Below are 26,756 nucleotides of genomic sequence, written 5' to 3'. Positions count from 1 at the left end.
ACGCACACACACACACACACACACACACACACACTCTCACACACACAATCACACACACACACACACTCACACACACACACACACACACACACACACACACACACTTCCTGCGTCATTCGTAGAAGCCAAGAAAATGTTAAAGTTAACCACAGACTTACACAGACATTTTGTCATAACATAGATACTTTGTTTACACACAGTTCAAAATAAAAAAGCATTATTTAAACAATTTTAATGTAACCAGTTTCCATGTCAGCTCATTTCTACTGACTATTAATTCAAACAGAAAAGATATGAAGTACACTCTATAGTTCTCTTCAAAGTCCAGGAGGAGGAACATTTCAAGAGTCATCACCAGTATGGTTTATGTGTATGTTATAAACGAATATGATATTGTATGTGTGTGGCAAGATAAATTGTGTTTGCTTTGTGCGACTGAACATAAATTGGTGCAAACTGATTTTCTGACTTTGAAAAAATCTTGCTTTCACCTGCATTGGGATTTGAATTTTTTTCTTTTTGTCTTGAATTCAGTTTCATTAAGTTGTGTCTGACAGCATAACACGCTGTTTCTTTGGTGCGGTTACAAGATAACAAAATTAAAATAGAATTATTTAAACAGATTATGCAAACTGCGTAAGTATATTCATTGGGTCAGCATTAAAACTGGGGTATGAGGATTGCTGGAACAGACTTGTTAAATGCAGGAATAAGCAACACCATTTGCCTCGAGGTCCGTTTCTGAAGTCAGTATTCATCACACAATCAACACATTTGTTATGAAGCATCCCAGCCACAGACTCGGACAGATAAGAATAGGTTAGAACTTGAAAAGATATTATCCTAAGATTTGTTTTAACGTCGAACAACTAAATACTGATAGATTTAAAGCAGCACTTTCCTGAAAAGGGTTAAGGAGGGAAAAATAAAAGAAATTTGATTTTGAGTTTTGAAGTGATTTGTGTTGTAAAATGTTGAGGAATTTGGGTGGAAAATTTAAATGATTATCCACTCTATACTAAAGACATTGTGATTTGTTTGTACAGCTGAGCACTGTGAAAGCGATAAGACATCAGTGGCTCCCACTACAGAAGTGACTACAGTTCCGGCTACCACAGAACCAGTGCCGACTGGGAAACCAGTAACAGCAGAAACTTTTGTGTTGAAGGATTCCACAGGTGTTGTTTGCTTCAGACTGGAAGCTGGCCTGCAGTTTGCAGTTCAGTATGAAACCACGGACAATGAAACTGTGGTGAGTTTCAGATGCAGTTCACAAAATCATGAAAATGAAAGTGCATACACATGTGCATATGCTGACACACACAAACATGCATACCCTCATGAAAAACACACTGTCACAAGAACATGCACCCTCTGTGTGTGTGAACTGACACAAACCAAGGTAAAAAAACAAAACTGCATATTATATATTATTTGATATTAATCCATTCTTTTTGTATTCAAGCATGTTTTCAATGAAGCCTCTAGAGTTTACAGACTCAGCTGGTTTCCCTGTCATACTTCTGCAGAAAAACAGAAAAATATGCTGATAAAGGAAATTTATCAAAAGGGATTCTTGTTTTACAAATTTGTTGTTTTTATATATATATTTTTTTTTCTTTTTAGACTTTCTGTATTTACAGTGAAGGCATCTCTTCTTTTTCTACTGTCTACTGGTTGGTAAAGATGGCAAGGTGTGTTTTTGAAGAGCTAGCAGGCATCAGGATTTTTCTTTTGGCAATGAGAGGTCTGCCTCTAAACCCTTTCACCTCCAGGACTATTTGTAATTTTTATCAAAAGATCACCAACCTCACACGCTCACAGACACACACACAGACACATACACAGACACACACACAAACACACACACACAAATCAAATTATTGCTCGGAAGTATTTAACCAGTTGAGTACCAGAGAATTTTGTATCAAAAGAAAAAGAAAAAAAATGCTTTCCCCTTGCCAGGGAATTTTGAGGATTCAGGGGTAATAAATTGAAAAAATTTTTCTAGCTTAAAAATAATAGGAGATAAATTGAAAGTAAATGTTTTTGTGAAGGAAATTAATATGGATTCTAAATTTGGGCTTTTCTCCCCAATTATTTTGATTCTAGATAATAATTATTCAGAGATTTTAAAGTGAAGATAATGATTTTTATGCATCTAATTCTAATTTTAAAAGTATATTTCTGCCTCCACAGATTGACACCCAGAAAGAAAACAAAAAAATGCAGCTGTAAATAACATGCTTATTGTCTGATAATACATGTAGAATAAAATGAAAAGGGTTTTAAGTTCATGATAGCAATAGCAATCACACCACTTGTAACCAGCCATGTAGGTGAATAATTGTCCCAGCAACGACATATGTGGGTTTGGTCAAGATGAAATAGTGTTCACAGAGAGTGAGTGTTTTCCCCACAATCTAAGAGCCTCCCCCTTTAGGGGAGAGAGTGCTTTGATGATGATCCCTTTCCCCTGGTTGTGACTGATCCGACAAGGTGTCAGCTGTGCATCCGCTTTGTCTTCTCTATAAATAAATCAGTCAAATGATAGTGTAAAAAGTTTGAAAGTAAAAAAACACAAAAAAAAACACCCCACGTGATTCCCGTCTTTTGTCTGTCAGCCCTGGGATTCAAGAATGTGGATTATTGGCTGTTTCCATTCCCAGCAGTTGATCACTGTGAAATGACAGTTGACTGTTGATGGCTTTCAACCTATTGTCTTACATCACTCCTCTGTCTCTCCTCCCCCTCTTCTCAAATTTCGTGAAGTGCCATGCCTTCACTGTCAGTCATGGTCACTTGATCAGAACTTATGTTTGATTGGATAGATGGACCGAAAAAGGGTCAGGTGATGGTGTTAGTTTTGTCTCTGTCCTTGTCACCACGTTCCAGTTCAGATATATAAAAAAAAACAAGACAGATCCATCTCTCATGGTTATACTCATACATAATCATCAGCACAGCTTGCAGAGTTGTGTAAGTCTGCTGACTGGTACCGCTCTCGTCACTTGATGGCATGTGAGGCAAACTCTCTTTACACACACGCTCCAGGTGGTCCATTTAGCAAATGTTTATTGAGAAAAAAAAGAGGTCTTTCACCTGACGAATGTTCGCTTGATTAGTATTTGTGTTTATAATCCAGACTCATTGAACTAACCATTCAGTCTGTTTTTGTTATCATACCAGACTCCAATGAAGGAAAAAATCTAAATACATGTAGAACGTCAGTGGACATCTTACAGGCTCTCAACTGGTTAAGAATATGTTCATTGAATGAAAATGAATGGTTGAAACTTGAATATTCAGAGGATAAAATAAAATTGATACTAGTCATGGGTAGATAACCAAGATTTTTAGAAGAAAAAAAACTTTAAATATTTTTGGGGAAAAGTATTCATGTCTATGTAATTTATGGGTGGAAATGATACTAAAAAAAGTAAAATATTTGCAAATGTTTTGCAAAATTGTTTTCCTCCACTATCTTGTTGTTGAGGAGCAAGTTGGCAGAATGGTTAGGACATTTATCTACCAGTACAGTGTCTGTGAGGGTCTGGGTTTGAATCCGGCTCTCGCCCTTTCTCCCAGGTTCGACTGGAAAATCAGACTGAGCGTCTAGTCATTTGGATGAGATGATAAACAGAGGTCTTGTGAATTTGGTTTCTCTATCACTGAGAAAATACTTGTCAAAAAGCGGTTCACTTTTTTGGGGACACCCAATATATGCATGCACTCAAGTCCTGACAAGCACATTTGGTAATACTTCTGTCAGGCATCTGCTTTGCAAATGTTGTGTAGAATATATTGATTTGTCTAAACACATTGACACTTCATACAGAAACTGAAGCTCATATTGTTTACTACACACCCGCACTCACGCATGCATACACCAAATCATACTATATTTCAACTCATTATAGGCAATATTTTGGTTTGCAGCCTTATCTGGGGGGGTCCATAGAAAATGAACGAAATGAAGGCTTCAAGCTAAAATAATTGGGTTTTTTTCTATGCTCATTTCCAAAACAACAATTCTTACCTGTTGATGTCCTTGGTAGCTTGTCCTCATCAGGATGATCAACAACATTACTTTTGCTTTTTTACCATGTTCATAGTCGCTACTTTTGCTGTCCTGCGGCAGATCAAATAAAATTCTAGGCATCTTGTTTGCACCGTTACATATGTACTTCATGGCAGTCATATTGACATGCTCAACAACTTTTTTGCTTTACAAAACAAAACAAATCTGACCCAGATCTAGCCCAAACTTGCTGAGAAATTGCTTCAAACACCCTGCAAGGCATTTGTCATTTGCAGATGAAGATTCGATGATCATGTGACCACCCTGACTATTGATTATACAGTGGCCCCTGAACACAGTGGCTAAAACAGCAGCTGTGAGTGTAAGGCTTAGAGAAATATAAGATTCAGTTTTCAGTTTGAACCACCACCTGTTTGTGGTAGTTGACCTTGCGTTTGGGAAAATTGCTCAGTATATTGTTAACTCCTAGGCTGCCTATATGACAAGATAACTCGTCAGCGCAACTATGTACGCTTCACTGCCACAATGACGAGACAACTCATCAGCAAAATATTCGGACTTTTCCCTGGTTTGTATTGAGTTCATTGACAAAATACTGGTAGGTTTAGCTTGGAAAATCTTTCCAGATTCTATTGATAGCTAGAAACCACATCTATGTCATGAGGCAGTCCTTTATTGGAATGATTTGGTTGGGTTACTGCCGCAGTGTTTTACCTGTCCCCTCGCTCGCTCAGCAAAATGTTGGACATTGTGCTCAAGCTGTGCGATTGTGGTGCACTAAAACCACCAAGATCGCTTTCTTTAGCTGATGCTCAGAAAGAATTGAAGTGTAAATTCAAAGAAGACAGTGATGAACTTTTATCAGACAGTTCAATGGAAAATAATGGGAGCAATGAAGAGACTGGCCAACATACAAGGATCACAGATGACAGAAAAGCGACTGAATTATCAGTGGTACACACTGTGAGCGATATTATTGGCACTGAGCCAATGCAGTCTGATGAGAACTGGATAAAGTGACTGGGTCAGAACGGTGGAAGAGGAGGCGGGTGAAGGCCAAGGAGGCGTGGCCTCACATCTGTATATTATCACTTAGAGTTGCACAATAAATTGTGTATATTTTTCTTTTTATTTTGGTTGTTACAGTATAATTTGTGTACAGGTATTATCCATTTGTCCAGAAAATGTTATTTATTGTGTAAATCACCTGACTATTGTTTGTAATAAGCAAGTTGAAAATGACAAAAAACAAAACACTAATTTCAAAACAACGCATGTTATTGAAAATATACAAAATTGGAAAACATCATGTGTTTTGTATTCTTTTTTCATTTACCTTTCAGAAAATATATACTTTTATGGGTCTCACTTGAGTAACAAAGCGCACAGTATTTTGAAAAAAATATATACTCGTGAAAAAACCCAGGCAAATAGATTTCACTTAGATCTTATTTCCCCAGCAGTGAAAGGGTTTATCTTGATTTCAGTGTCAGTTCATGTCAATTATGTATTTAGGTGTATAGTATAATAGAAATATCAACAAGTGGGTGTTTTTCTCGTTGTCTTGATGATACATATAGATGAGTTATCAGTTCCAGCAGTGTGAAGACATAAAAGTGAACAATAGTGTTTAGTTCACAGAGCACTGTTATTGATTATTTTGTGTTTATTTTTCTTGTGAACATATTCCTGAGAAAATTGTTTCAGCTGGGTCTGAGGATATAGACGTTGAACACCCATAAAGAGTATTTGTATTTTATCTTGTCCATTGTTTAAAACTTTTTTTCCTCCAAAATTTCATTTCATTTCTCACTTTATCTCTTTTAATTTAATTCATTAGTTTGAGCTAGATAAAGAGACTTAGGATGAAATTGGTTGCTGGTGAGAATAACTTGAACAGACTCTGCAGAAAATTAGTGTATATCATTTCTTGTGTTTGGCAGTGTCAGAAAACATGATGCTGTTTTTTTGGTTTTTGGTTTTTGTTTGTTTTGTTTTGGCTTTTTTGTGCTCTTCTCTGTGAAGTGATTCTGCCTGATATTTTATAAGCCTGTTTCAGTTGCTCACGTGTCTGTCTGTGGTAAAATCTTAACGAACTATTTTTCTATGGAAATACTTTGTTGTTCAGACACTGAATTTGGTTTAAATACAGGAAAAAAGTCCAGACACCAAATTTGGTTTTAGAGGGGTAAAGTTCTTTTCATGTACACTACTACTAATAATGACAATGCACTGCTGGGAAGCATGTGTTTGTGGCTTGTGACTTTTTTGTTTTTCAGGCCTGTAATCTGTTTTTGAAAAGAAAAGAACATTTAATGAAATGCCAAGAAGACTTTTCATGTTTTGAATGAATAACTTACAGTTACTAAAGAATGAAACAAAAATATTAATTCAGTTAGTACTGCCAGTTGGCTCCCCTGACTTTCCCCACAGATGACCCATTTGTATGGGTAAGAAAAAAAATGGCCAAAAAACAAATTTTAGAATGAGTCAACTGAAAAATTCCAAACTGATCAGTATCATAACAAATTTATCGGGGACAGAATATAAGACCTTCTCCCTTCTTATGCTATCATACTGTGATATGATGAAAGTATCCATATTTTTTGTTTGAAATTTGCACACACTGATGACTTATAAACGAATCCAGGAAAGCATGAAGAGTTTGAAACAGATTAAATTCAGAATGTTATAAAGCCAAGATAGGGCCGCTTTATTTAATTCTGTTGTCTGCCTTGTGACTGAGACGAAACTGGGTAAGATGCTATTGTTGACGCGCACTGTTCATGTGAACCAGTCACCACAAAAATAACTCTACTGTTCGTGAGCACAGCAACACACACTGCATTTATTGGTTGCAGGTGAGAGTGGAAAGGTCAGTTAAGATATACTTAATTTATAACATCATCATAAATGCAAATTAGGTGCCTTTCCAAAAATTCAAAACTATCGGGGTCCTTTATCTGAAACGGTTGTAAACAGTAGGGCCCCGATCAGGGCCCTTCATCCGGAGTGAGTTAAGATATCTTTACTCTTGCTCTTCATCCTGTTCATTCTGCCATCTTGCAGGCATATGATTTGTTTAACAAGTGTTAGGTTTTTTTGGTATGAACTTTCCAAGGTGGAATAAAGTCTGGAGAAAAATAAAAACATTGATAGATTCGATCCTGACATTAGCACATTAAAACAGTGAAAGGTTGATCACTGTTGATAGACTTTGATGTACATCCCAGCACATAACTTTAAGTTGACAAAAACTCACTTTCAAACACAGAAACAGGTTCAGAACTGATACTTGTTTTAGACTGCCTGTGCTGAGATTGTGGCAGACGAATCCAGGTATTGTGAATGAGAGACTCATAATCAGTGGCGTGGGATTAACAGTAATGCCACTGAAATAGTGCAAATGATGATGAATCCAAACCAACCAACCAAAAAAAAAAGGGCGGGGGGAACTACCATATTTCTGTTTGTTTCGCAAAAAAAATGGGTTTTACCGTTTTTTGTGCGTGTGTGTTTGGGGCAGTTCTCCAACATGATTCCCATTCCTGACTCAGCGGATGTGACTGGAACATGTGCCAGTGACTCAGACAACACTGCCACCATAATCATCTCTGGAACAGATTATAACCTCACCTTTACGGAAACTCGCTCAAAGGGCAAGGCCTCCTCAGCGGTCAAGCTGTCTGTCCGTTTGGATTCAGTCAGTTTCCCCAAGGCTGCCAATGGTAAGACTGGGAAGAAGGGAAGGAACAATGTAAAATCCTGTAGACATCAGTGTGATAATGTTGATGGTGTATTTGTGTGTATACCTTCTTATTAGTTGCTTGAAGTAGCTTTTTCTGCACAGATTTTCTTAACCTTTAACCGCTGCTTCCCCCCCACCTCCCTCCCTCTCTCTTTAAATTTTTTTTGGTTTTTGTTTTTAAATTTAAGTTCTGCCCTTCGTCTGTGTTCATATCTTTCTGTCAACTCATTCTGCCTACTCATATTTTCACCAGTACTTCTTCAGTGATACAGTTTGCCCTTCTGTGAAATAGAAAAACAAAATCCATGTGTATGTATGCACTAAGTTAAGTATATCATTCATGTGTATTTGTGGTAAACAGTAGTAAATTCATTTTCTCAGGAAATAATTTATCAACACAAAATCTTGATAAAACTTAAAAGAAATTTTTTTTTCTACAAATACCAGTGAGTTATATTTGTGTAATTGTTACATATTAAACCATATTTCAAGATTGTGAATGGTTTATTTTGTTTAGCCTCCAGATCTACAAAGTTTACTTGGGTAGTTCCAGGTTTGTTGCTCAGTTAGCATTTCATTAAGTTGTGGTCTTTAGACAGCATGGTATTCTGTTTCCTGTTTGCAGTTAAAAGAAAAGGAAATACTGTACAGACCACACAGAATGACACTACACAATTAAACTATTTATAGCATACTAATATTTTAAAATACTGAAATGACCAGAAGGAACATGCCGTACAATCCAGCTGCCAAATTGGTAATTGGCTTTTTTGTCTGCCATCTTGTTTGAAAAGTCGGTCACTGTAGGATTTATGCATGATTTGTGAAGTATATAAATAGTTAATGGAAAAGACAGAAAAAGGTTTAAAAAAAAAAAAATGTTTAAGAAATATGAACATGTATATAAGTTGTTTGGATATTTGTGAAATGCAGATCAGATGTCGCTAAGACTTGTGCAAAATTAATTTATTGACGGTGAGCAAACAGTATAATTTTGGTGATGATGGTTGTGTGTGTATGTGTGCAGCTAGCCAGATAGTATCATTTGAAAAAGCCCGTACCTTTGAACTGAGCTCAGCCGACACGTTCTACAGATGTGACACAGAGCAGCGACTGACATTTAACAATACCGGAACCATCATCTATGCCAACAACGTGCAGCTGCAGGCCTTCAACCTGAACAATGGATCTTTCTCTGGAAAAGGCAAGTCTTTCCAACTTTTGGGGTTAGACTGGCTCATATATGTGTAATATTCACCGTACTGAGAATATAGAAAATTGCATCACCATGTGCCTTAAACTTTCCAGAACTGTCAGGATTGTAGCTTATGCAGTTTTCCCTGCAGGAATTTTTAGATTATTCAAAAATTGAAAAATGCAATTTGCTTTGATGCTTAATATTGCCCTGCCTTTTTTTTTTTTTTTTTTTTTTTAATAACTTTATTTTATTCAGTTTTGAGGATAATACATGTAAAGAAACAGAAAAAAAATCAAACAAAAATTATACAACAAAAAACATATATAAACAAACCCCCAAAAAACAGATTAAAAAAAAAATTATAATAGCAAATAGTATCATTAAAAATAAGTAGATAAATAAAATGCTTATAAGATATTCTGGCCTTTATTGGTTGCAGCTGGTTATCTGAACACTTAAAAAAAAATTTAAAAAAAAACTTTTTCAGCGGCGAAAGACAAAAATGAGCTGACAGGGGAGAGGAAAGCTCCAGTTGTATGCACACTTAGACAAGTGTTTTGTGTTTTTTAAATACTTTTTTCTTTTTTAAAGTTTTGTTTGTGTCAGTAATATATAACCCAAGACCATGCTAGCAGTCATTTCATGGTACTGGCATTGATACACATTTGTTATTGTTGTGACTGCAGTCATTGAAAAAAAGGTTTCTTTAATTTATTTATTTATTATTATTATTTTTTATATACTTTTATATTGGATTTCAGTTTGACCAGTGTATGTGTGTGATGTCTGAGGGAACAAACAAAACAAAACAACAACAAAACTGCAACAAGCCAAAACTGGGGGTAATTTAGACTGACCCTCAAAATTTGTAAAATGACCCCAAAAAATTTGAGACAGAGGGTCATATTGACCCTCAAAATTCTAGGTGCACGGAGAGCACTGTTATTGATATTTGCATTTTTCACAAACTGGGAAAAACATTTGTGCTTTTTTTGTTTATGAAAGCTAATTTCCAATATTTAATTGTTTAGAATTTGTTACTTGTGTTAGTCATCAAAAGGTATTGCACATTGAATCATTATTATGATTATATAAGTTCACGCACTTCACACACACACACACACACACACACACAAACACACAAAGTGTGCATACACACATGCACCAGATGTGTGTGTGTGTGTGTGTGTGTGCTAAAACTAAGAGAGGGAGAGAGATGTGTAATGACAAATGTGAACAAAGTTGAAAGAGCTTAATGATGTGAAAAATAATATACTCAGTGGCCATTGATCCCCACCTCGTTTCGTTTTTCTCCTTTTTTTTTTTAAATGTCAGTTTTTGTTTCTGAACTAAGTTGACAATAGCAAACCAATCTCAGTATGATAGACTGGTTAAGTCATGAGAGGGCTGTGTGGTGGTTATTTCTGTCTTTGTCATGAAGAATAGTTTTGTTCTAAATCAGCGATCCCTTTTTTAAAAAAAATCCCATGATGTTCATAACAATGTTATAAAATGCAAAATGATGCTTTTATTTTTCATTTAACGAGTTTTTCATACAATAGTTCAGACTAGAATGAAATGGCACAAATGCAAAACACAACTGGTAGAACCATGTGTCAGTCACTTCGTCAATTGGTCAAAGCTTACTCCATTTATCATGAAATTGGAATGATCCTATGGATTAATAAGCTCTAAAAACTACATGGATGAATTAATCATGAATCGATCTGTAAAACTAATAATGCTTACCGAGGTGATATTTTATCTGGACAACAAAAGCACTTGAAATGTTAGCGTCATCACTTGTTGATTTCACAGTCGAGTCCGTGTGAGAATGTGTGTCATGATTTGCAAGCATGCTTTTCACTGGCTGCGCTATATGTCAGCGCCTTAACCTTTGGTACCATTCGAATCAGCGAAAAATAAGCTTTCTATCGCAATGAAGCATTAGGGTGTTTTAAAACTCAGAAAAAATCCGTCAAATGTGTCCCAAAAACTGGATCGGCGTGCTGGCTGTTTGTTATAAAATAAATGATTAAATAACTGATGGTAAAACTTATTTAGGTTTCGGCCTTGCGGTTTGATCTCATTTGAATACTGTGAATGGAAAATTCCACAACCCATAAAAAAATCAAAACAACCAACCCTCAAGCAATGCGATTGTCTGCCATGGCGTAAGCACGATACGGGATGAGTTTCACCAGTTGCGGCAGGCAGTTTTCAGAATGAATACACCCTCAAACCCGCACACAAGGAAAAAGCAAGTGATGAAAGATTAATGGCTTATCTTTATTTTCATTATTTTTTTTTAACAAGATCAATACACAATTTCACATGGAAATCAAGTGAAAAGTGACAAAGTTTTGCCAATTGCTGGCTTTCCCACAGTCTGTGTATGCGGATGCCAGTACCTACATAAAGTCTTTGTAGTTATTCCTATAATAATTATAGTATAAATGAAATTTATTGAGCTCATGTTTACAAATGAAATGTATTTTTAATTACACATACTTAAACCATGACCCAACTAGTGCAGACTCCGGCAGGGGTCTGACATTCCTGTTCTGTGCAAACTACTATCCGCCTATGTGGAGAAAACGAAAGTACCACGGCCGATAACCTCCCAGAAGTAGGTAACCTCCCCTTTGTCCCCCTGGCTAGCGCCCTCTTTTTCCGGCAGCCATCATGACTCCTGTTCCTGTGCTCTCCATACGGCTAAGTATTTTTGTATTTTCTGTCTGTCAATTCTCTGGCATTCTTGTTTTTTGTCAAATTTGTCTCCAGCCAGGTCACATAATTATGTAGCTCGATTGGGCGATCGTGCTAAAATTAAGGCGCGATCGCAATCGATTCGCTGACACTCTGGGCCCTCTACTCCTGGCCCTCTCAACAACGCCAACGCGCCGCCTCCTCCACTTCCTCCGCTCCCTCCGGTCAACTCCAGACCTCCACACCTCCTCTGGTGACTTTTAGAGGTTTGTTGCCACACACTCAGGTCAATGTTGCCTTTAATGTCATTTTTATCGAGCCGCGAACGCACTCGACGCAATTCGCGTTTTCTCGCCCCTGCCAGTCGGCAGTGTATGAGTCAACCTCCTCTATCTCTTTACCCTTACCCACAGTTGCACCAATGGAATGTGCCACAATCCCTTTGGGGAAACAACACCAAAAAAAAAAAAAAAGAAAAAAAAAAGCAGCTTGTTTTGGATCCGCACGTTAGACTGGGCCCTTTGTGCGATGCATCCGTGGTGGCGGCCGTGACATCGGATCACGCGACGCCCCACACGGCATGCCTCGACCGTCTCGGATCCAGTGGCAACCGAGGCGCGTAGGGGTGCCCTCCCCTGGTGTAGGGAGGAAGGTGGGCCACTAGGGGACACGCTTGCCCATACGCGTGCACCCCCCCCTCCTTGTCCGGAGCGCCTGATCCAAGGGAGGCAATCCCTGCTTCACCCTTGCCAGTGACTGCCGCAGTTATTTCCCTTGCACCGGCACTGCTCCTCGCCTACAGTGCAGGTGCGTGCACGGTCCCACCACGCTATGCGGTGATGACCCCATCTGCCACACCGCCGATAGCTGCTGTTTCCCATCCACTGATGGTGTCTCAGCAAGCTGCTCAACCAAACAATCAGCAACTCATCGCTAACTTGCTGCAGCAATTATGCACCACTCTGCTTCCCCGTGCCACACCTTGCGCCTGCACCGACCCTCGCCCACAGAGCAGGTACATGCACGCGCCATTTGAACTTCGGCAGTGCTGGATTCTTCTGCCTCATTGCCTAACTCTGCCGTTAACCAGAGTAATATCGGCACTTCCACGTTGGAGTGCCTCTTAATAACTTGACCCTGCCTCTCGGCAGTGCTCAGGCTGATCTTGTCTATCCCTTTATCCGTCAACACACAACAGCTGAATGTCGGTCCTCTCGCAGGAGCTATTCGCAAGGTTGGACCGCCGTTCAGCTACAGGGAGATGCACATCCCATGGCAAGCCGACGGACTTGTCACCCCCTCGTCCACGATGCCCATAACACTGGATTACGGCGCTGTCATGCCACATGCCCCGACCGTCTCGCGTCCGAAGGCGACCGATTCGGGTTGGGATGCCCACGGCACTAAGGGACATAATAATTATTCCCCTTGCGGCCGTTTTCGCCTGTGTTGGTTACGGTGGCATCGAACCACGGACTCTCACACGCAGCATGACACTCCTCCCTCAGGACCCAATGAGAAACCGGAAAAACATTGTTGGTGGACAGCACGGGGGGCAGGAGTGACATGCTATGTCAGCGAAAGTAACTACAGCGTCAAGCGCCTTGGTTACAAATGCGGAGTTGCCTCCCTTGGTGCCGATAATCGTCAAGAAGGATGGTATCTTTAGAGCACATATCCCCTGGTGCGATGTTGCCAAATGTCTGCCCTTCTATGCATAGGCAACATGCCAGTGCTGTCTTTTTTGGCAACAACAGAAAAGGTGGGGGGTGGGGGGGGGGAGCGCCTATCGCCTGTCAGCTCTCATGGAGGAGCTCTGTAGATCTGGCTGCCTAAGGTAAGCCCAACATGGTGGCCTACCTCTGTCTCGTGCCACAGTTTCCTCTAAACACATATACCACTTCCACTATCGGCCCACAACCGATGTGGAATCATCAGATCAAACCACATGTGCACCTCCTTGCATTGACGCTCAACCGCACTCAAGTGAGACAACCCTATAGGGTATGTGTTTCCTTCCCTTTGATTCGAAGGGCTCTCAGTACAGTGTGGATTCAACACACCGACCCAATTTTCCTTGCGCTACATTTATCAGCACAGCTGTGGTCCACAGACGTCTCCCACAATACAGCTGCAGACCTCTGTTTTGTTTGCCCGCACCAATATTCTTAGGTGACACAGTACACTCTACCTTCATCGAATTCTACTTGAGGGACGTCTATTGTTTTAGGGATGATGGCTCAAGAGGCGTTGCCTCTGCAGTGGTCACACAACAGGCCATCACAGCGCACTGGCGATAGAACAGGATTGAGACTTGATGCCTCCTCAGCCAGAGCACATGAAGTCAGAGCATGGTCCTCTTCTCTTGCCTTAGCGCACTCAACACGGCTGCAAGACATGGATGCTGCATACTGGAAAAACCCTGCTACCTTCATCGACTTCTACCTGAGAGACGTCGCATGCTTGCGGGATGATGGCTCAAGAGGCATTGCTTCTGTGGTAGTTGCACAACAGGCCATCGCAGCACACAGACAGTAGAACAGGCGAGCCCTCCACTTTTTTGAGCTATTCTGCACTAGTTGGGTCACGGTTAAGTATGTGTAATAAAAAAGAAATTTTCTATCTGAAATTACGTTTAAATAACGTACTTACCGTGACCCAAATTTAACACCCTCCCGTCCTCCCCGCTTCCTGTTCTCCCTGCTCACTGCGCTGGTGATGGCATATTGCCGTCAAAAGAGGGCGCTAGCCAGGGGGACAAAGGGGAGGTTACCTACTTCTGGGAGGTTATCAGCCGTAGTACTTTCGTTTTCTCCGCATAGACGGATAGTAGTTTGCACAGGACAGGAATGTCAGACCCCTGCCAGAGTCTGTACTAGTTGGGTCACGGTAAGTATGTTATTTAAACGTAATTTTAGATAGAAAATTTTCTTTCTATTTTGTACCTTGCTTTTAGATATTTCTGACATGCGTAAAAATGTGGTGGATTTTCATTAATTTTACATTGAAATGAAAAACATTACCAGCAGTATAATGAAATCAAATACCCTTTCTGATTCATATATCAGATAATTTCTGGACCGGTTGATTAGTTCAGTGTTATCTTTTAACATTGACACAATAGCTACTTACCACATGTTCATGGTGCTTCCAGAAACTGTTAACATACATGTATACATCTTCAAAAGATGTGTTCCAAAATAATTCTGTTCTCATTACAGAACAAACATCTGTCACTGGCCTTTATTTCCATTCTGGCTAATACAGTGTGCCCAGTCTCTCTTTGTTTACAGTTCCAAATATTTTCAGGATTAAAAGGACTATATAACCTGTTCATTTAATACTTGCCAATAATGATTTGTTTTTGTTTTTTTTAATTGTTATGATATAAACAAGTGCTTGGAAATGCTTGAACTGTGCTCTAACTTTGTTAGAAAGCCTGAAGTTTATTTACCCCTAGGCTGCCTATATCATGACGAGATAACTCGTCAGCGCAAGCATATACGCTTGCTTCGCTGCCACAATGATGAGTTAACTCGTCATTGAAATATTCTGACTTTTCCCTGGTTTGCATTGAGTGCGTTGACAAAAATGCTGGTAGCATTAGTTTGGGGAATCTTTCTAGATTCTATTCATAGCTAGAAACCCATCTACAGCATGAGGCAATGGCTAGTCCTTTATTTGAACGTTTTGGTTGGATTACTGCTGCAGTGCTTGCCTGGCTCCTCTCCTTGCTCGCTCAACAGAATGTCAGACATATTCAAGACATGCGGTCATGGTGTACTAAATAAACCAAAATTGCTTTCTTTAGCCGATGCTCAGAAAAAATCTAAGCGTAAATTCGAAGAAGACAGTGATGAACTTTGGCAGGACGATTTGTTAGAAAATAAAGGGAACAATGAAGAGACTGGCCAAGATCATTGAGTGATGCTGACTGTACAGCTGTAGCAGACGATAGAAAGTGACTGAATTATTAGCAGTACACTGTGTAAGCGATTTTCTTGGCAATCAGCCAATGAGATCTGATGAGAACTGGATTAAGTGACTGTGTGCAAGAGGGGGTGAAGAGGAGGGTCGTGGAGACTGAGGGAGTGTGGCCACACATCCATATTATCACTTGGAGAAATCACACTGCATTGTGTATCTGTCTCTTTTTTTTATTATTGTGATTGTTCTAGTATGATTTGTGTGTGCAGGTATTATCCATTTGTCCAGAAAATATTTTAGTGCAAATCACCTGACTAGTGTTTATAATGAAGAAGTTGCAAATGAAAAACAAAACACTGATTTCAAAAGAACAGCATGTCACTGAAAATATATAAAATGGGAAAACATCCTTTGTTTTGTATTCTTTATTCATTTACCTCGCAGAAAATGTATACTTTTATGGGTCTTTCTCCATTAACCCCTAGGCTGCCTGCATGACGAGATAACTCGTCATGGCAAGCATGTATGCTTCGCTGCCACAATGACGAGATAACTTGTCATCGAAATATTCTGACTTTTCCCTGCTTTGCATTCAGTTCGTTGACAAAAATGCTGGTAGCTTTAGCTTGGGGAATCTTTCTGGATTCTATTCATAGCTAGAAACACCATCTGTGTCATAAGGCAGTCCTTTATTTGAACGTTTTGGTTGGGTTACTGGCCACAGTCTTTGCCTGGCTCCTCTCCTTGCTCGCTCAACAAAATGTCGGACTGACTCTGTGCTCAAGACTTGCAGTCGTGGCGAACTAAATCAACCAAGATTACTTTCTTTAGCTGATGTTCTGAAAGAATTGGAGCATACATTCGAAGGAGAAGGCAGTGGTGAACATTTATAGGACGATTTGATAGAAAATAAAGGGAGCAATCAAGAGAGTGGCCAAGATACAAATATCAGTGAGTGATGCCGGCTGTTCAACTCTAGCAGACGACAGGTCACCGAATTTTTAGCAGGACACCGTATGAGCTATTTTCTTGGCACTTGGCCAATGCGGTCTGATGATAACTGGATGAAGTGACGGTGTGAGAGGGGTGAAGAGGAGGGGGGTGGAGACTGAGGGGGCGTGGCCTCACATCCATATTATCACTTGCAGAAGTCACAATGCATCTATTTCTTTTTCAGTTTTTTTTATTTTGTGGTTGTTCTAGTATGATTTTGTGTGTGCAGATATCCATTTGTTCAGAAAATGATATTTTTGTGCAAATTACCAGACTAATGTTTGTAATGAACAAGTTGTAATGTTTGTAATGAACAAGTTGAAAATGTGACAAGAAACAAAACACTGATTTCAAAACAACAGCATGTCACTTAAAATGCATAAAATGGGAAAACATCATGTGTTTTGTATTCTTTATTCATTTCCCTTTCAGAAAATATATACTTTTATGGGTCTTTCTCCAATAACAAAGAGCACAGAATTTTTTGAAAATTTATACCCGTTTTTTGTGAAAAAACCCTGGCAAATAGATTTCACTTAAATCTTATTTTCCTGGCAGCGAAAGGGTTAACAAAGAGCACAGAATTTTTTGAAAATATATTCCCTTTTTTTTCTTTAAAAAAAAAAAATTTATTATAGAAAACTCTGGCAATTTTCACTTATTATTTTCCTGGCAGCGAAAGGGTTAACAGATATGTCCATTCCCTTTACATTAACTCAGAACATTAAACAGCACTGCTCAGATGTGTCATGAAAATAAACACTGGTGCATGATCATGTTTAGGTGAAAGAATTAAAATAGTGATTGTGAATTTTTTAAAAGTGACTGATGATTTTTGACTCACTTGTGTAAACAAAGTGAGTCTATGTTTTAACCCGATGTTCGGTTGTCTGTGTGTGTGTCCGTGTGTCTGTGTGTCCGTGGTAAACTTTAACATTGACATTTTCTCTGCAAATACTTTGTCAGTTGACACCAAATTTGGCATAAAAATAGGAAAAATTCAGTTCTTTCCAGTCATCTTGTTTAAAACAATATTGCACCTCTGGGATGGGCACAAAAAAATAAAAAAAGAAGCCAAATTATATGCAAACTGCATTTACTGTTATATTTATATTTTTTGTATTCTCTAAACTTGGCACTTTGACCTCTTATTCTGACACAACAACAAGAGGAGTCATTATTATCATTTTTGGTTTAAACAGGAACTTCTTTTGCTAAGCATGGAATTTTTATTTATTTTGCAAACGTTTTGGTGCAGATAGTAAAAAAGGGAAATTACTCTGTAATTAATGCTAGGGGACTTAATTTATCACAAGTGAGTCTTGAAGGCCTTGCCTCTCTTGTTTACTTATGTGGAAAACATAGTCCCAGATTCAGTTGTGAGTGTGTATGTTTGAATGTATGTTAGTGGTAAGCTTTTACAGCTTCATTTTCTTTGAAAATACTTTGTCAGCACCAAATTTGGATTAAATATAGATGAATTGTGAAAGGCATGGGAGGGGTATTATGGGCTTTGGTTGGGACATATGGTGGTCCAATATTGGTGTTTGCTGTTGCCTTTGTTGTTGTTTTTTTTACACTTTTGGACCAAACCACTGCAGATTGGTCACTACTTAGAAAATGTATTTTGTCTGTCTGTCTGAACTCATATTGAATAATTAACTTCATGATTTCTATAAGTCAGTTTTATTTTCTGATGTTGCAAAACAACTTCATGATTTCTACAAGTCAGTTTTATTTTGTGCAGGTAATTTTGATGTTGCCAGCCAGCACTTGGCATTATGTTATTATTAGTTAGTTTAGTTATTATTATTATTGTTGGTTCTTTTTGTTTTTTGTTGTTGTTTTTTTGTTTTTGTATTTGTGTGTGTGTGTGTGTGTGTTTGTTGGGTTTTTTTTACAGATTTTTTCCCCATAAGGAAATGAACCAGAGCAATGAAGACTTTGCTTCTCATATTTTTTTCCCCCATCAAGATGAATTAAGTGGGTTTTTTGTTGTTGTTTTAATGTATACCTCTGTGCATAGGTGTGCGCTGTGAGAAGGACCCCAAACCCAGCCCTATGCCTCCAGCCAGCAGCCCTGGGGACAACAGCTATTTTGTGAGGAAAAATGATACTGTCATCTGCATTTCATTGAAGGGGGAGATCTTTTTCACCAATGTCACGTACACGAAGGTAATCAGAACACCATATGCCAGTGGATAGCTCTGTTTTCCTTTTTCTTTGTTTTTTCATCATGTTTTTGTCTTCTATGTTTGTTTTAAACAATATTATGGAAATACTTAATTGTGTGTCTGTGTTGAATGTTCCTTTTGTTTTGTGTGAAACATTATTGAATTAGATTAAGGGGATTGAATTGTAATATTGCAGTGAAACTAACAGCTGTGAAAGAGCAAAGATGTTTATGCCAAGAAGTTGAACATGTCCACATAATCACCTGGTAGTAGTCTTCTGTTGTCCTGTGTACATCACTAGTTGTCACCTGCAGCCCAGCCCTGTGGACATCACTAATTGTCACCTGCAGCCCTGTGGACATCACTAGTTGTCACCTGCAGCCCATCTCTAGTTGTCACCTGCAGCCCTGTGGACATCACTAATTGTCACCTGCAGCCCTGTGGACATCACTAGATGTCACCTGCAGCCCAGTGGACATCACTAATTGTCACCTGCAGCCCTGTGGACATCACTAGTTGTCACCTGCAGCCCTGTGGACATCACTGATTGTCACCTGCAGCCCTGTGGACATCACTAGTTGTCACCTGCAGCCCTGTGGACATCACTAGTTGTCACCTGCAGCCCTGTGGACATCACTTGTCACCTGCAGCCCTGCAGACATCACTAGTTGTCATCTGTGGACATCCCTAGTTGTCACCTGCAGCCCTGTGAACATCACTAATTGTCACCTGCAGCACTAGTCGTCACCTGCAGCCCTGTGGACATCACTAGTTGTCACCTGCAGCCCTGTGGACATCACCAGTTGTCACCTGCAGCCCTGTGAACACCACTGATTGTCACCTGCAGCCCTGTGGACATCACCAGTTGTCACCTGCAGCCCTGTGAACACCACTGATTGTCACCTGCAGCCCTGTGGACATCACTAGTTGTCACCTGCAGCCCTGTGGACATCACCAGTTGTCACCTGCAGCCCTGTGGACATCACTAATTGTCACCTGCAGCCCTGTGGACATCACTAGATGTCACCTGCAGCCCTGTGAACACCACTGATTGTCACCTGCAGCCCTGTGGACATCACTAGTTGTCACATGCCTGTTGCCCTGTACACATCATTAGTTGTCACTGTCATGAAATTGTCTCAGTGACAGACCTTTTTTTTAATTATTGGCTAAGCATCTGTTGCAAAGTTTGGGTTTACTGGTTATTGTATGGCATAAGACATTTTATTTCTAGCTGTAGGTCATTGGCTCTAATTTCTGTTTAGTGATTGGGTAGAATTTTGTCATCCTGATTGACCAGGGTGTGAGCTTGGCGATTGGAGGAGCGTTTCAGCAGGATGTTTGGAGTCACCTGTAATGGCAGATTTGCTGTAGATCAGATTTGTTCCTCAGTCAAGACTTTGGGCTAACTGGGAAAAAAAACCTGTCTGGTTGTGACTTGGGCACACAGTTGGGCCCAGCTTTCTTGGTAGGGAGAGGCTGTGTAGTATTAATTATTTGCTTTTAGTGACGACACTGAAGGTGGTATGAGACAGAGAGCTGTGTTCTTCACTTCAGTGTGTGCAACACAATGGCTGGCTCAGTGAGCATGTTTTTGGTGTATTCCACTTAACAGTTGTTCCAGAAATCTTCAAATAATGGTGGTGTGCATGGTTCAAGTTCTGTAATGGGCTTCTGTATTGCAAAATTCAACAGACTTTAATTTGCATTATTTGGATTTCTGCAGATGTCATATTGCATTATGTTGAACTGTTGGAGTAAGATTGGAGAGAGAGAGAGAGAAGAAAAAAAGTTGAAACAGCTGAGTTAAGGCATGTGAACACATTTCTGACAGCTTATAGTTTTTTGCCTAGGAAGAGAGAGAACCTGAGTGCGCTGGTTCGAATCACGGCTCAGCCGCCGATATTTTCTCCCTCTTCACTGGACCTTGAGTGGTGGTCTGGACCCTAGTCATTCGGATGAGACGATAAACCGAGGTCCTGTGTGCAGCATGCACTTACCGCACGTAAAAGAACCCACGGCAACAAAAGGGTTGTTCATGGCAAAATTCTGTAGAAAAATCCACTTCGATAGGAAAAACAAGTAAAACTGCACGCAGGAAAAAATACAAGAAAATGGGTGGCGCTGTAGTGTAGCGACGCACTCTCCCTGGGGAGAGCAGCCCTAATTTCACACAGAGAAATCTGTTATGATAAAAAGAAAATACAATAAAAAGCATGGAGTTTGCTTAGCATGTTACGTATGGCTCACATCATTGTCCTCCATTATTGACAATGAGGCTTCATGATGTGTGACTTGTGAAGAATCCTCAGCATGAACATCAGAAACAAATGTTCTACAGTTGATTCAGTGAACCTTTTTTATGCATGTGTGATGCTGCACAGGACAGTTCTTATGATTTTCATTAGATCTTATTTTATCATGATTTTGGACCGTACTTGGTTACACCTAGTCTTTTAGATTGAAGAGTCCAGTTTGGATAAGTTTTTAACTTCAAAATTCAATTTTATGTATGGTTTCATACATATGCGGTCAGCAGGTGATTTGCAAGATAAAGTGACTTTGATACTTGTCTGTTGGAACCTACAGAGAGATGGATCCAATGTGACCATTGACCAAATAAACATCCCCGCCATGAACGAATCCACACAGAATGTGTCCTTCAATGGCTCCTGTAGCGTGAATGGGAGTGCTGTCCAGCAGCTGGTGATCTTCTTCAATACCAACTGGACCGTCACTTTGACCTTTGGCAGTGCTGACAAGGAGTCCTCCATGCTGTCAGCAACACCACCCAAGGAGTTCAGTCTGCAAGCAGTCGAGTTCCGGTATCACCTGCGGCCAGATATTTTTCCTAATGCCACCAACCAAAGTGAGTGCATGTGTATTCAAGAAATGTCTAGCCATTTTTTGTTTTTGGTGGTTTTTCTTTTTTCTTTAAAAAATTTTTTTAAATTTATCATCATGTGCTACCACACCCTTTTTGCTCACGATTATTCCACTCTCCCCTTCCTCTTGCAGTGGAGGTTCTTTGAAACATGATATAAACTTGTTCAACGTAAGTTTCATTACGTGTGCAAATGATTGACAACCATTGCTTTCAGTTCATCCTTTATTATTTACATTAGTGTAACCTGTTCTGTGCCTATGAGACATGAGCTGATGCTGATGCTTCCCCAGTGCCACAGAGATACCACAGATGTATTTCCATTTGTTCAATTTTTCCTTCATTTGAGTTTGGTTCAATGAACACAAGACTGAATAGTCAGCTTGACTTGTCTGTTGCATAAAGATACTTTTTAAAAGAGCATTCTTCAGGGGGAAGACCACTTTCTTCTTAAAAACAGTTTGCCAACTGGAGCACATGGGAGACCCATGAAAGGGTGTTTGCCTCCATTGCGAAAAAGGCATCATAAACTTTGACAAAGATAGTACCCCCAGTCAGCTGAATTACACAACTTTGCAGGCTGTGCAAATGCTCATGGGTGGGTGTATTGATGGAGATGGATCTCACTTCTCTGATTAGTTACAACATGGTGATGATGACATTGATGAAACTGGCAGCATTTGATGCTTGTTCAGCCCATCTTTTGAAGCAGACAGCATTTTGAGTGAGTGACATTGACTGGCAGTGAGAGGGTCAGAGTATGTGTGTGTAGTGCAGAAAGAGGGGGTAAGATGAGAGGATGCTGGCTACTTGAAGGTGTGGAAGGGGGTGAGGAAGAGAGCATGGTCATGGACATCAGTGAGCTGTTGCTTTCATTGAATACTACAGCAAAATGAGCAACAGCCAATAATCCATAATTTCATGAAACCCAGGATTTAAAGTGCAAAGGACAGGAAACATGTGTTTAAATTTTTTCACAATTTTGTCACTGATCAGATGACTCACTTGTATGTGGAGGAGGAAAACCACCATGCTCAGCAGACGCTAAAGTTGACCCATTTGCAACCTGGAAGGAGCGCGTGTCAACACAGACCTTGCTCCTCTTTAGGGGAGAACTCTTTAGCGTAACAAACTTAGACTGCTCAGTTTTTTTTTATAACTCTTCTGTCTAGGCACAGAAAATCTGTTACTAGATTTACATAAAAAAAAGCATCCATTTTCTGAAAGAAAAAAAAAGAAAAGCTTATGTGCTGTTCTATATCGTTTGCTGATGACATTTCAAAAAATGAAAACAGGAGTTTTCTTTCGAAAGTGTTGTTTGTAGACCCTGTAGTGAAGACTTCAGGCTTTTAGAGGAGAGTGGCTCAGTCAGATCGCCCAAATCAATCTCACAGGTTTCCTAACAGTTGTTTGAAGTCAAGCCCACAGTTGTATAATTGCCAGTCATGACAGAAGGCAATCCTACATGGCACGTGTTTTCACTGTGAAAAGCAAATTACACACTTGCGCATACCAGTGCACATGATCGCCATTCCTGTCAAGCCCCTCGGGCTGTTGGAACATCTGCTTGACCCTCTGTCCATTCAGCAAAAGCTACTAACATTTGCCACTTTAGACGACATCAGCACAGCTGTAAACATTCCACTGCCATAGTGACGAGATAACTCCTCATTGAAATATCCAGACTTTTCCCTGGTTGGTATTGAGTTAATTGATGACGGGTGTGATTTTTGGCCATGTTTTGCCTGGCTTGTCACATGCTCACCAAAATGGCAACATTCAGCTAAAGCTCTGTGATTGACTCGCACCAAAATGACCAAAATTGCTCTCTTTAGCTGATGCTTAGATAGAATTGAAGCATCAACCAGAAGAAAAAGACAGTGATGAACTTCTGTTGGACGATTCAATACAGAAAATAAAGGGAGTGATGTAAAGATTGGCAAGATCGACAATCAGTGAGTGACACTGTATATAGCAGACTCCACCCACATGACTGACGGTGTGGGTGACCAAAATAGAAGCAGTGGGAGTGACATTCTTGGCACTGAGCCAGTGTAGAGGAAGTGTAGAGGTAGAAATAGGGTAAGGGGACTGAGGGGGAACTGGACAGAGTGTAGCAGTTCACTGTTCAGAGAGGGGGAAGAGGAGATAACTCGTCATGGCAAGCATGTATGCTTCGCTGCCACAATGATGAGATAACTCGTCATCAAAATATTCTGACTTTTCCCTGGTTTGCATTCACTTCGTTGACAAAAATAGTGGTAGCTTTATCCTGGGGAATCTCTCTAGATTCTATTCATAGCTAGAAACCCCATTTACGTCATGAAGCAGTCCTTTATTTGAACATTTTGGTTGGGTCACTGTCCTCGCTCGCGCAACAAAATGTCGGACTGATGCCGTGCTCAAGACATGCGATCGTGACGAACTAAATCAACCAAGATTTCTTTCTTTAGCTGATGCTCAGAAAGAATTGAAGCGTAAATTCGAAGGAGAAGATAGTGATGAACATTTATAGGACGATCTGATAGAAAATAAAGGGAGCAATCAAGAGAGTGGCCAAGATGCGACTGTCAGTGAGTGATGCCGGCTGTACAGATGTTAGCAGATGACAGAAGATGACCAAATTAGCAGCAGAGCGATATTCTTGGCACACAGTCAACGCGGTCTGATGAGAACTGAATCAAGTGACCGTGTCAGAGGGGTGAGGAGGAGGGGGGTGGAGACTGAGGGGGCGTGGTCTCACATCCATCTTATCACTTGGAGAAGTCACAATGTATTGTGTATCTGTCTCTTAAAAAAAAAAAAAAATATATATATATATATATATATATTGTGGTTGTTCTAGTATGATTTTGTGTTTGCAGATATCCATTTGTCCAGAAAATATGATGTTTTTGTGCAAATTACCTGACTGTTTGTAATGAACAAGTTGAAAATGTGACAAAAAACAAAACACTGATTTCAAAACAACAGCATGTCACTAAAAATATATAAAATGGGAAAACAGCATGTGTTTTGTATTCTTTATTCATTTACCTTTCAGAAAATATATACTTTTATGGGTCTTTCTCCAATAACAAAGAGCACAGAGTTTTTGGAAAATTTATACCTGTTTTTTTTTTTTTTTTAAACCCTGGCAAATAGATTTCAATTAAATTTTATTTTCCTGGCAGTGAAAGGGTTAAGGGGATCAATGTAGGGCCAACAAACAGCATTCAGCCCATCATTCACGACTTCTCTGATGACAGTGGACCGAGAAGAAATCTGCACAGGACAGACTGCATTGACTTTTTGTCTCTTATTGTAGATGATAATCTAAATCAGAAATTTGTTGAGGAAACCAATTTGTATGCATAGCAGACACTCCAACAGGTACAGGCAAATCTAGGAAGGCAGAAAAAAGGTACTCCAGACTATCAGCATGGACAGATCAAATAAATGTTTGAAATGAAACAGTTCTTGGGTCTGACTTCACTGGGCATGATGATTTTTTTTTCAAGAAAACTGATTTGACTGAAAGCATTGGACAGCCACATCTATATTGTTACCATTTTGAATAGTCACAGTGGTTCATGTATATCTCTTTTCTTTTTATTTAAGTTGTTTTAGTATATTTTGTTTGTACAGTTATCCATTTGTCCGGAACATATATTGCTGTGCTTATGACATGGTCGTAATGAGCAAGTTGAAAAATTTACAAAATTCAAAACACTGATTTCAGAACAATTGTATGTCTTTGGAAAAATACAACATTGGAAAACATAATTTTTTTTTTTCCTGTTTTTGATTCATTTACCTTTCAGAAATTTATACTTTTATGGGATCTTCTCCGATAACAAAACACACAGAATTTTTTGAAAATATGTACCCGTTTTTTGTGTGAAAAATCCCTGGCAAATAGATTTCTCGTAAATCTTATTTTCCAAGCAGCAAAAGAGTTAATATGTATTGATTTATAATTGCAGGGTTCTAAACTTCTATATGGCATAATAAGTACTCCCAAGACTGTAAATTTGATATTAAAATATTTGTCTTATCCGTCATCCTTGTCTGATCTTGCTGTCATCATCCATGGCCCCAGTCAGAGTGATGATGAAAGAAAAATAAATTAAGGAAAAGAAAAAAGGGAGTTTGGTGTGTGTGTGTGTGTGTGTGGTTTTTGCTGTTTTTTTGTTTTTGTTTCTTTCCCCCCCAAGAAAACAGTTTGTTCAACTTTAAGAGAAGTGTGTGAAATTGTGGCACCAACTAGTGATATATCGCAATAATTGTTGCTTATTTAGTGAAAACTTTGGTGCATACTTAAATCTGAATGATGATGATATTGGAAAACTCAGTTCTGTGCCAAAGCACTTGCTAAATCAACTGATAGATATGGTATGCCATCTAAAATTCTGTGGTTTACAAGTCTTAAGATAATAGAAATGTGCTTGTGTATTTACTAGATTAAATAAAAATCGGGTTTTTAATTAAATGTTTTTATTGGATACACGTCTTGAAATATTGTTGATGATGCCATCATATTACTAACTTGGTGTTATCAAATTCACTTATTACACCAAAATACAATGATCATGTTAGATCTGCTGTTAGTTTATTCTTACAAAGTTTTGATAAATAATAAATATGCTTGCAGTTGAAGTAGCTTGTTCTTACAAAAGTATTGACAAACATGCTTGCAGATCATGTTGTGGTTGCCAGTCAGACCAACATCACTGGCTTCATGAAGGGCTCTGGTGGTGGATCATACAAGTGCAACGCTCAGCAAACAGAAACACTCAACAATGGAATCAAGTTTGAGACCGCTAACCTTCAGTACAAAGCTTTCAATAATGACAACAGCACAAGCTTCAATGACAGTGAGTACATGGGTCTTGAAGAAACATGACGGCACATTGGATAGATCATTGCAGCATTTACTCATCAGTGGATCCATGAAATTCCTTTGAAGTTTGACCCTTGTTCTAGCAGAACTGTTTCACTCAGAAGTCAACCTCAACTAAGCCCAGCCTCTAGCAGTTGGTGAGGCCACCTTCACATCAGTGATGTGAAAGCTGGCATATATATATTTCCCCCCCTTGCGG

General features: G+C 39.4%; 1 protein-coding gene across 1 annotated transcript in view; it reads left to right on the top strand.

The window, feature by feature from the left end:
• LOC143289062 (lysosome-associated membrane glycoprotein 1-like) overlaps positions 1-26,756 on the top strand; it is a 67,468-nt gene that overhangs the window by 22,982 nt on the left and 17,730 nt on the right. The window contains exons 6-11 of the mRNA XM_076597881.1: positions 1,047-1,252; positions 7,569-7,770; positions 8,818-8,994; positions 18,644-18,792; positions 21,381-21,660; positions 26,355-26,531. Coding sequence (XP_076453996.1) covers positions 1,047-1,252; positions 7,569-7,770; positions 8,818-8,994; positions 18,644-18,792; positions 21,381-21,660; positions 26,355-26,531 — 1,191 coding nt within the window. The remainder of the gene's footprint in view (positions 1-1,046; positions 1,253-7,568; positions 7,771-8,817; positions 8,995-18,643; positions 18,793-21,380; positions 21,661-26,354; positions 26,532-26,756) is intronic.

The sequence above is a fragment of the Babylonia areolata genome, chromosome 13 (assembly GCF_041734735.1).
Source record: "Babylonia areolata isolate BAREFJ2019XMU chromosome 13, ASM4173473v1, whole genome shotgun sequence".
NCBI classification, from domain to species: Eukaryota; Metazoa; Mollusca; class Gastropoda; order Neogastropoda; family Buccinidae; genus Babylonia; species Babylonia areolata.
The sequence above is the reverse complement of the archived record's forward strand: the minus strand, read 5'-3'. Positions and strand labels throughout refer to the sequence as shown.